This window comes from Rhinopithecus bieti, unplaced genomic scaffold (genome assembly GCF_001698545.2).
Source record: "Rhinopithecus bieti isolate Rb0 unplaced genomic scaffold, ASM169854v2 scaffold_20178, whole genome shotgun sequence".
Classification (NCBI taxonomy): domain Eukaryota; kingdom Metazoa; phylum Chordata; class Mammalia; order Primates; family Cercopithecidae; genus Rhinopithecus; species Rhinopithecus bieti.
Genome location: NW_016809758.1, coordinates 95,072 through 105,885, shown reverse-complemented (window position 1 = coordinate 105,885; position 10,814 = coordinate 95,072). Strand labels below are relative to the sequence as shown.

Sequence of the window (10,814 nt, the reverse complement as noted above, 5' to 3'; positions counted from 1 at the left end):
CCAGGCTGGTCTCAAACACCTGACTTCAGGTGATCCACATACCTCAGCCTCCCAAAATGCTAGGATTACAGGCGTAAGCCACCATGCCCGGCCTACTTTCTGTGCTTTTTGGAGAGATGGGGTTTTGCTATGTTGCCCAGGCAGGTCTCAAACTCCTGGGCTCAAGCGATCCATCAGCTTTGGCTTCCCAAAGTGCTAGGATTACAGGTGTGAGCCACCACACCTAGCCTGTTTATTCTTTTAAAACTGCCTATTTTGCCATGAAATAGGTACCCTTGCTGGGAAAGCCTGTGAACATCCCTGGATATGTGTACTGTCATTTAAAAACTGCCTTAGAGGGCATGAAATGTTGTCAGGCAAGATCTATTCAGAGCTGGGTGTGAGCTCTAGCCCTCTCCCTGACTCTCGGTATGCTCTGGGGTATGAGGTTGAGTGTGAGGCGCCCACTGGGGCCTGGCGTCAGGGCCGACTTGCTTCTCTCGGGCTCTGCGTTCATGGGCTACCTCTTCCAAAGACTGCACAGCTCCAGGCCCGGCCTCAGAGCAAAGGTGATGTGGTATTATCAGGCTATAATGGAAAGTGTGCTCGCTCGATATCTACTTGTAGGGAAGCTTCTGAAACTGGTGAGGGAGCACGTGTTGCAAGGCTCAGTGAACAAATGGTTTTGGTATTTCCCTTTTTCATGGGGCATCAGAAGGGTATTTTCTCCCACACAGGATCGCATCTGAAGACTCTGTTGAAACTGTGTTTTCCCGAAGTGAGATGAAAGATCTCAGATAGGAAAGAGACAGTGAGAGAGAGAGAGAGACACTGAGCCAGGTTCCCACGCAGTTTATTGAGGGAGCCAAAGCCAGTGAGAGGACAAAGGAGTCCTACTTCATCCTACTTCCTTAAAGCTATGTGCCTCCAGCATGAAGGGACCTTCTCAGAGGGCAGGGCCTGCCCTATGAGGGGCCACATGGAGCCCTGTAGAGACTCCTACCTCTCATACCACAGCCTGTCCTACCCCAAAGACCCAGACATGAGAGCAGACATAATCCCCACCCCAGGAGGGTGCTGAGGAAACACCCTTACCCATGCCCCTCCCCTAGAGACCTCAGGAAGAAAGGCCAGGACACCTGTCCTGTGTTTGGCCAGTCGAATCCTCAACGTGAAGACCTGGGCAACAGGCCTGGCTGACAGGTCTGTTCAGATGTGGCCTCAGGCATCTACCCTAGAATCCAACCCCTAACATTCAAACATGATTAAAAACACCCAGGACACTTCTCTTGCTGGCAGAGGCCACAACCCAGATAATGGCAGTCTCGCCAAACTCTGGCCAGAGATAGGGACCCAGGCTGACTGGGTGTGAGCATGTAAGGAGACCACTCTGCCCCATGGGAAGGATCTTCCAGGGCTCAGCTGAGGCTCAGAGCCCGGGCTTCTGTTTCTCCCCATCCAATGCCAGTGATTCCTCCAAACATTCCCCACAAGGGAGAAAGGGAGGAGGAGGCAGAGAGCTTATCAAGAGGTTCACCCTGTATGGGGCTGGAGGTCGGATCTACTGGGGTGAGGAAAAGGCTGTAGAGGAGTGGGGCACTGGGGCAGGGGCGCTGGCACATTCCTCGGATTCTGGCATGTCATCCTGGAAGTACTCAGCCTGGCGGTACTGCCACAGACGCAGGTTCCCGTCCCACTGCAGGGCAGAGGGTGGCAAATAGTCAGGAGGTGCTGCCCCCACCCCAAGTCCAAGCCCCAGACATGTGCCAGCACCCCCAACCCTTGCAACCTCACCGAACTGCTGACAATCTTCTCTTCAAAGGGGTGCCAACTGACATCACGCACACAGGCCTTGTGGTTCGTCAGCTTCTTTACAATGTGGCCACTGAGAAGGTCGTACACTGTCCAGGACAGGAAAGAGTGGAGAGGGACCACCACAAGACCTCTAAACTATCCCTCACCTCCCTGTGAGTAGCACCACTGACCTCTCAGGCAACTTCCCATGTTCCCATGGGAGCAAAGCCCACACGAGCAGACTGTGTTATTTCTGCTTCTATCCCTGTTCCTTTCCCTAATTTGGGTTGAGGGTATGGTTTGTGTGGGTGTGGGTATTTCTGGTCCTTAGCTAAATTTCATAGGGGCTACAGTTAAGAAAATGCAGTGGCTTTAAAGATTTTAGTAAGATATGGAAGGCACCACAAAAGTGAACACCGAGCTGTCTGGGGGAGTGTGCACCTGCTTCACCTTGTCTGGACAGGGTGCATCTTTCTTTTGTTATGGCTCTGTGAGTGTCTCTTTGGGGACAGCACTGCCTTAGACTCCTTATATCTGCAGCTGTGCTTGTGGTTTTTTTCTTTCCTTTTCTTTTTTTTTTTTTTTGAGACGGAGTCTCACTCTTATTGCCCAGGCTGGAGTGCAGTGGCACGATCTCGGCTCACTGCAACCTCTGCCTCCCAGGTTCAAGTGATTCTCCTGCCTCAGCCTCCCAAGTAGCTTGTGATTACCGGCGCCTGCCATCACCCCTGGCTAATTTTTGTATTTTTAATAGAGACAGGGCTTCACCATGTTGGCCAGGCTGGTCTCAAACCCCTAAGCTCAGGTGATCCACCAGCCTCGGCCTCCCAAAGTGCTGGGATTACAGGTGTGAGTCACTGTGCCCGACCTTTTTTTTTTTGAGATAGTTTCTCACTCTGTCACCCAGGCTGAAGTGCGGTGGCACAATCATGGCTCACTGCAGGCTTGACCTCCTGGGCTCAGGTGATTCTCCCACCCTTGCTTCCCAAGTAGCTGGGACTACATGCCTGTGCCACTACGTCCAGCCATTTTTTGTAAAGAGGTTTCTCCATGTTTCCCTGGCTGGTCTCAAACTCCTGGGCTCAAGTGATCTGAACTCATTGGCTTCCCAAAGCACTGGGATTATAGGCATGAGCCACTGTGCCCAGCTTATTTCTTTCTGTGCTTTTCTGCTTCAGCGACTGCATGTCCCTTTACTACTTGCTACCATCTTCCTGTGTCATTTTGTCTCTGTTCCCTCCTACCTTTCATCTGCAACCTCTTTCCTTGTCTGGCTGAAAAACAGAACCAGCTATATTTTTGGCAATCTATTATATTTACTGTCTAGAATTCTGTGTTCCTTTTCTTAATTTAAAACACTGAAAAATAGAATGGTTTCTATTTCTCTGTTTAAGCCTCCAAGCTAAGTTAGATTTTACCTGTAGCTGTCACTGGGCTTTTTTAAGGTGGTCACTGGTCGTTATAGGTGTAACGGCAAGGAGTCATTCCTGCCCTTCCTGAGGCCCCCTGTTCTGACACAGTCCTTACCAACCACTTTGCCAGTGGAGCAGCCACTGTAGATGAACTGCTGGCCGGTGCTGTGAATGGGGGAGAACCGGCAGCGGATGAGGGTGTGCAGCACTCCGTGGCCCCGGTAGGTCATCAAGGAGCTGTCTCCTGGGAGCTTCAGCTTCCGCCAGGCTGGGTAGGGATGCAGAGTAAGCCCTAGGTTAGGGAATCTGCTCTGGGATTGTTTCGTACCAGCAGTCCTGGGCAAGGATCGATGCCCAGAGACAAATGTCTTTCCAACTTTCAAGTGGCGGCTCTTTCTCCACCTAATGGAGAGTCTCCTAATGGAGTGGACAGTCTCCAATATGGCCCTGCTGGTTAATCATTATACTTAAATACTTCGGTATTGGTGGATTCTGAGTGACCCCCACCGAGGCCCCAATCCTAGGAACCTCTGGCCATTCCATCTGTGATTTAGCAAATAAAGAGTTAATGCCTGGTAAAGAGGGCTGAGGGGGAGATCCTCCAGGGTGCCAAGGCTACAGACAAATCCACTGTGCATGTACCTCCATTCTCACCTTTTTTGGGCACTTGCTGCCAGCGATAGTCCCAGTTTTGCTGTGTGGCAGCCTGGCGTGAGGCTTCCATGCCTTCCCGGCTGGAAAAGCGTCGGATATCCCAGAGTTTGATGGTCTGGTCTTTAGAGTTGGAGATAAGATATCGAGCATCACCCTATGAATTCAAAGGTGGATAGTGAAGCATCAGAGCTTGCAAATGTCGGCGCCTGTCAGTCTAGTTCCTGTTCTCTAGTTGAGCAGAACTCTAGCCTCTGGTTTTGCTTGCCTCTCTTCATCCCAGCGAACTCATTTTCAGTATTCTGCCTCAGATCCTACCACCTAGCTAGGTTTTTCTTTCCTTGCCCAGGGTACTGGCTGGCTTTTCTATTCTAGCCTGAATCAGACTGTCTTTCATTTTTCCTTTTTAAATTTTTTTTTAAGAGACAGAGTCTTGCTCTAGCATTACCCAGGCTGGAGTGCAGTGGCACGATCTCGGCTTACTGCAAGCTCCGCCTCCCGGGTTCACGCCATTCTCCTGCCTCAGTCTCTCAGGTAGATGGGACTATAGGTGCCCGCCACCGTGCCCAGCTAATGTTTTTGTATTTTCAGTAGAGATGGGGTTTCATCGTGTTAGCCAGGATGGTCTCGATCTCCTAACCTTGTGATCCGCCCACCTCAGCCTCCCAAAGTGCTGGGATTACAGGCGTGAGCCACAGCGCTCAGCCTTAACTTTTTTTTTTTTTTTTTTAAATAAATAGAGACGAGGTCTTGCTAGGTTTCGCAGGCTGGTCCGGAGCTCCTGAGCTCAAGTGATCCTTCCACCTTGGCCTCCCAAAGTGCTAGGATTACAGGTGTGAGCCACCATACTTGGCCGGTCTTCAATTTTTCTTGTATGGAAAGCCCTGCCTTGCTCCTTGAGGACTGGTGAGTACAGATGGAATTCATGTTCCCTGGCTTGAGCCCCTTCCCTAAACTCCAACTCTTACAAACCTTGGTCAACAAGGAGCTTGTTAAATTCCCACACCAGTCCACTTTCATGCCCTCCTGGGCAACCAGAACCTTAGTGGCCTGGCTGTGCAGTCCTGCCTTCTGGCCCACCTTGCTGTCAATGAAGGTGATGCCATCCTGGTGTCCAGCCAGTGCACCCACAGGCTTGGGGTCATCCTCCCGCATGGTGCGTCGATCCCACACTTTGCAGATGGCATCGTCTCCCCCAGAGAACAGGATTTGGGAGCTTATATCAGCAAAGGCCACTGCATTCACATCATCCTCATGGGACTCAATCTAGGCGAAAAGGAGGCCAGTATTTAAGACCTCTTTCTACCTCTTATAATAAGCCAAAGACCAGGAAGCAGAGGCTCTCTCTCAGGAGGCATACCTGAAGGGTGCGCCGGTTCTGTTCTCGGTCAAAGACATACAGGCAGCCATCATTGGCCCTGAAAGGGAAGGGATAAAGGAGGGTCCTGGAGCCATGATCGAGAGGACCAATATGGTATATGCTCTAGAGAGTTCCACTGAGAAATCCTGTTCTGGGTCAAGTCCTTTGCTCTTTTTATACAGGAAGTGGGGGAAAAGTTAGCTGTGTTTCAAGGAGGCTTGACACCTCCCATCTTGTGCTGGGAAAATGGAGAGCAAGGGGTGAAGTAACTTGTAAATCCTGACCTTGGAGAAGGTCTGGTTGTTCTCTGCAGCTGCCAGTGCCATCTGTGTAACAGCAGAGCTCATCTCTGGCAGAACCCCCATCTTGTTACTGAGGGAAACATACCCCATAAGCACTCACCCTCCTAGTACTTCTCGTCCATCTGAGGAGACGGCAATGGAGAAGACAGCAAAGCGACGCTCATCTGGCCTGAAAGCAAAGAAGGAGCTGGGTTAAGTGGACTTCCCTTCAGCTTTTGTTAATTTACATAGAATCTGACAATGGTTGTAAGGCACATCCCCAAGGGAAAAAAGAAGTCTGGCTAACATGTACTACAATGCAGATCCTCAGTGAGAACCCAGAAATCATCCTGCAAGCATCTATTTTACCCAGTCCTCTGGCTGACAAGATGGTGCTTCCCTCCCAGGAATGCACACAGACCCATCAGTATACTTTTTCCCCTAAGCAGAACTTCCAACTCAAGAGGTTTGCTCCTGAAGAGCTTCCCTTGATAAGTTTCTGATGAGTCTGACCAGAAAGGGAAGCCAGTACCTGAGATCCAGGGCAGTGTGTGTATCTCCCTCACCATAGATACTGCAGATATGAACTAAGAGAAGCAAAAAAAAACAAGAATCTTTCAGGGATGGGGGAAGGAGAGTGGAAGTGAAGCTAGGGAAGAGATCAAACAGAGGACAAGGGTACTGGAGCACTTTGGGAGTGATTTTCCCAGGATAAAGTGAGGGATCCTGGCTCAGAGGGGACAGGCGCATGGAAACCTCAGGTCCCAGGCTGGAGAGTCAGTGGAAGCCTGGTGCATACTCACTGTAATCAGACCAGCTGGAGTAGAGGAAGTGGTTCCCATCAGGGGTGAAGGCCACATCCAAGACGCTCCAGCCTACATCACGGGCCTTGATGCTCTTGAATTTACGGAAACGGCCATACCGGCAGTCATACAGTCGGATTGTCTGGTCTGTATAAGTAGAGATTAGGCAGAATTATGGAACACTTTCCTTGTAACTTTCCTAGATTAGATGTCCCCCACTAAGTGTACCTGTGGAGTCTTCCCTTTATCATGGGAAACATGCTCTGGCTAAGCATCCTTAAGCCAGGTCTGAGCTCCCCGTCTGTGGCTTTCTAGCCTCAGTCAGGGGGAACGTTCCACGTTCCAGGAAAAGACAGTTTTTCAGGGTCTGGTACCTTGGCAAGCAGACATGAATATTTGACCATCTTTGCTGTAGATGCCACAGAAAGCCTTCTGAGAGTAGCTATCAGTGAAGCCCAGATCATTGGGTAAGAAGCTAGAGAAGGAGAGAGAAAGTGAGGGTAAGGGGTGCTTAGGATAAGGAGTGTCCCAATTAGCAGAATCCTAACAAAGCTGGAATATCAGAACAGTTATTCTTCCCTTTTGGCTGTGAGTGCAATCCCGTCTTTCAATCATTCCACCATCCTCTAAATTTCTACAATTTTCTACACTTTTCCACTTTGCTTACTCTCAAAGTTTCAACCCCATTTAACCTAACCTTTAATATCTCTGAGGCTCCTTTAACACTTACCCCTTCAAAGTTTAGGAGATAAGACCTATCTGGCCCTTAGAGTATCTTCACCGAGCCCCATACTCACTGAGATATCACTCGAGACTGTTCTCCAAGGGAGAAGCTTCCCCGGTGGCAGAGGCCCCGTTCTCTCTAAATGGAAGGGATTGGGGAATATTGCTAGCAGAAATAGAGGGCCACTTCAGCCATATCAAACCCCCTCCTCCAACGACATTGCTCTTGTTATAAAATGGACACAACACATCGTAGTCTGTCCCACAGAACTCCAACAGAGGCTGGTTAACTCTCCAGCCCCAGCCCTTGAGGCTTCTTCCTTAGAAAGTTGACTTCCTTTTTCTCTGGGGCTGGCAGAGATTCTGGCTGCTTTGGCAGGCCTGCTGCCAGGCTGGGAGGTGGAGAGGCCTACCTGGTGCAACATTCGAGGAAAGCTGTGCTCCTGGGCGGCCCGCCTAAGCCCCAGCTGCCCTGTGGCCAGTTCCACTTGTGTCTTGATCTCATTGCATTCCAGCTCCCGGGTGTCAGGGGTAGCATCCACTGTGAGTACCAAGTAGAAGTTTCATCCTAGGTCTTCCAGCCTCAGAGGACAGTTAGCAGAACTATACCCAAGCCCACCCCTGTGGCTGAATATACTGGGGCTGTAAGGACTCCTTATTCCTTAAATTATCGTACCTTCTTTCAATGTAACCTATCATTCAAAATATCACTAAAAGGTTTTCCAGTAAAAGTCTTCCAACATTAGGGACTTTTCCTCTTACCAGGTGGGTTGTATCGATCCCCAAGACGACCATCCCAAGCTCTGTCATTCTCTTCCTCTGAGTCCAAGAGGGCCTGAATGAATTGTAAATTTGCTGCACCTCCTCCCTGCACCAACCTCACTTGGCCTCTGTGGAGAGACCCCCATTATAAAGGAGGGGACTTCTTCCCCCAAACCAACCAAATTCAGAGTAAATGGCTATCTAGCTCTTAGACCACTTGATACTCATTTTGAGGCTGGAGGCTGATTAGACCTTGGCTGTTATTTTTTGGTCTCCTATAAAACACAGTAGGAAAGTAAGTCTTACTCTTACAGCAAGAGTAAGACCAACATGCTGTGGACGTGACCTACTAAGTTGACCTCCCAGAGAGCTAAACATTCTAACTGCATTTCCTTAGAGCAAGAGCAAGACTAATACGCTGTGGACATGACCTACTAAGTTGACCTCTCAACGAGCTAAACATTCTCACAGCATTTTCTTCTGAGCCTCTGCCTGAGAAGTCCACCACAGAAGACAGTATTCTAAGCTGGGTGCGGTGGTGTGTGTAACTGTAGTCTTAGCTACCTGGGAGGCAAGGATTGCTTGAGCCCAGGAGTTGCAGGCTGTGGTGTGCACTGTGATCACACCTGTGAATAGACTGTTCTCCAGACTGGGGAACACAGTGAGCCCTGTCTATGTCTACTAAAAACAACACAAAACACAAACAAAAAAGAATACAATATTCAGATGGGACCCCCAAGCTCATCTTCTCCTCAAAGAGCCACAATCAAAGAAAGCAAGCCAGCTGCACTCTTTTCCAGTCAATTCCAGGTGGTCTCTCCCTTCAAGGCATTCTTTCCTCAAGAACAGGTTAGAGTCAGGGCAAATTAAACTTGTTTTTCAAGTAAATCGAAGTGACCTCATCGAAGTGGCCTCATATCACGTGTCAACTGACTTACCAAAAAGTTCAGCACTCCGTTTCCATCTCTTCACCCCTTACATCACTTCTTTTCCACCAGGAACCTCCCTCCACCCTTTTTTTTTTCAAACTTACTTGGAAAATAGATTATATTCGTGTAGTCACAGAGAAAGGCTCCCCTGAATAGCCTCTCAAACACATGAGCAGGTCCTCTTGGTGACCCTCCCTAGGTAAGAACCACTCTTACTGGGTAGGAAGCTGAGTGCCATGGGTGCCCAGCAGGGAAAGGCTGTTCCGCTCAAACAGAACAGCTGTCCTGAGCGAATCCTATTTCCTAACCTCTGTAATTTTCCTGCCTGGAGATGGGATCAAGGCATTGTGGTAGCACCTGGTAGGGTCACACCAGAGGGTAAGTTACCTGCGGAGGAGATAGGCCAGTACCTGGGCCAGATCCACATCTTCATCCTCTTCTTCCTCTTCCTCACTCCGACGCAGGCCAGCCCCTCTTCGGGACAAGCCCTCGGAGGGGTCTCCGGACCCGGATCCTGCACTGCTGCTGTTCCGTGATCCCATCTTCTGGTCACAGCATCCTTAGGTACTGTGCGAGGGCTCCGCCTGTCACCTCCTTGGGTTTGGTGAAAGCAAAGCGTGCTCTAGAAATACCACGGTCTCCTGAGACGGGGTAGTAGCTATCTCTAGGAGGGTGACCCTTCCTCCGGGCTGAGATCCCTTTTATTTAGCCTATGCCAACTACCAAGGCGTCGGGAACACAAACCTTCCCCAATCCTGTGAAGCAAAGAAAGCAACAGTGAACCGTAGTGCGCTACCCTAGCTCACCAACTGAAGAAAGATTTATTTTCTACACCCCAAACTCACCTATCACAGTCCCTGGACAAGGGAGCGGGAGGGTGTTGGGTGGTGTAGGATTCCCAGGTAACCTCTCTGACAGACCAATCGAAATCCCTCGCGGAAGAAAGCACTTCAGTAGCTTATCTCATCTAACCAATTAGAAGCCTTACGACTCAAAGACCCTCGGCACCCCTCCTTACTGACCAATCAGAGCGCCTCCTTACGAAAGCCGGCAGCAATAACAGCCAATGAAAATAGAATTTGGCCTAACACCCCTCCTTCCTTGCCTCACGCCCACGTGGTGCGCCGGCGGTGTGTACGCCAAGAGGGGGAGGAAGCCGAGAAGCACCTCCCACTGAAGCCGGCGGTTACCGCCCCACGAGAGACCACCCACCAGCCAGGAGCGGTCGCAGGACGCGCAGCGGCGCGAGGCCTTGTTACACCGACTGCAGCCACTGCGTTGGCCAACCGCTGCTCCGTCACGCGCCTGGCTCGTCACGCATCTCGCGGCTTCCCGGCCGGCGGGCTGCAAACGTCACACGACGGCCCCGCCCCCTTGGCCCGCCAACTGGACAGCGGAGCACGATGATTGATAGGTAGGCGGGAGAATGCGCGAGGGGCCTGAGGGGAGGAGAAAGTGCTCACCCGAAGAGGGCTGTTAGCGCTTGTTGGGGAGGAGTAAGTGAGAACTGACAACTTCCTGGATCAGAGACAGCCGAACTAGACGTAATGGCTGAGAGGCGGGGCTTAAAAAAGAAACGATTGGTGGTTCGCTACCGAGAGGTATTTTAGCAAGGGATACAATTTACTGTCGGTCCCTAAAGATCATTTGGCATCGCACTTTTCAGACAGTGCCCAGGGGCTTCCTCTTTAAGCCCACTGCTTCCCCCGTGGAGCTGGAGCCGTTCTCCTGTCGCTGGCTGCAGCTCCAGTAGATCTTGCCCTAAGGAGTGCCCGGCGTCCCAGTAGGCCTCCACACCGTCCTTCCGGGCTTAGCTTTTCGAAGCCTTGCTCTTGAGACGGCCCCCTTTTAGACCTCCCTTTATCCGCTCGGCAATTTTTTAAGACAATCCCTGGTCTTCTGCCGCGGTCTTTGCAGACGTTCCCTAATACACGCATCTTTCTCTCAAAGCTTTTCCGGTTCCGCTGTCCATTTAGACGCTCCCTTGGCCCTCCGGGATTTGCAGACCTTCCCTAGACCCTCTGTCCTCACAGTGCCTTTACCTCCCCGGCCGCGCGTCCAGGGTGCATGCGCGCCGCCTCTTGCCCCCTCCTGCCCCCTCCTGCCCCCTCCTGCCCCCT

The 10,814-nt window shown here is 50.9% G+C and overlaps 2 protein-coding genes across 7 annotated transcripts in view; one reads left to right on the top strand and one right to left on the bottom strand.

The window, feature by feature from the left end:
• Positions 1-815: 815 nt before the first annotated feature.
• On the bottom strand, positions 816-10,755 carry DCAF11 (DDB1 and CUL4 associated factor 11). 6 transcript variants are annotated; one of them, XM_017890191.1, is made up of 15 exons: positions 9,540-10,755; positions 9,082-9,449; positions 7,766-7,893; positions 7,417-7,544; positions 7,078-7,142; positions 6,655-6,755; positions 6,281-6,427; positions 6,010-6,064; positions 5,599-5,667; positions 5,197-5,254; positions 4,917-5,102; positions 3,840-3,993; positions 3,301-3,453; positions 1,774-1,880; positions 816-1,675 (listed from the first exon to the last, which is right to left on the bottom strand). In XM_017890191.1, the coding sequence occupies exons 2-15, from the start codon at positions 9,234-9,236 to the stop codon at positions 1,541-1,543; spliced, it is 1,641 nt and encodes a 546-aa protein (XP_017745680.1). In that variant the 5' UTR covers positions 9,237-9,449; positions 9,540-10,755; the 3' UTR covers positions 816-1,540. The 6 variants fall into 6 exon arrangements, with proteins under 6 accessions (XP_017745680.1, XP_017745684.1, XP_017745682.1 ...); XM_017890195.1 differs by having other exon boundaries at positions 9,105-9,449; XM_017890193.1 differs by having other exon boundaries at positions 7,766-7,838; positions 9,105-9,449.
• NRL (neural retina leucine zipper) overlaps positions 9,821-10,814 on the top strand; it is a 44,324-nt gene continuing 43,330 nt past the window's right edge. Inside the window, exon 1 of the mRNA XM_017890232.1 lies at positions 9,821-10,108. The gene's annotated coding sequence lies outside the window, so the exon portion shown is untranslated. The remainder of the gene's footprint in view (positions 10,109-10,814) is intronic.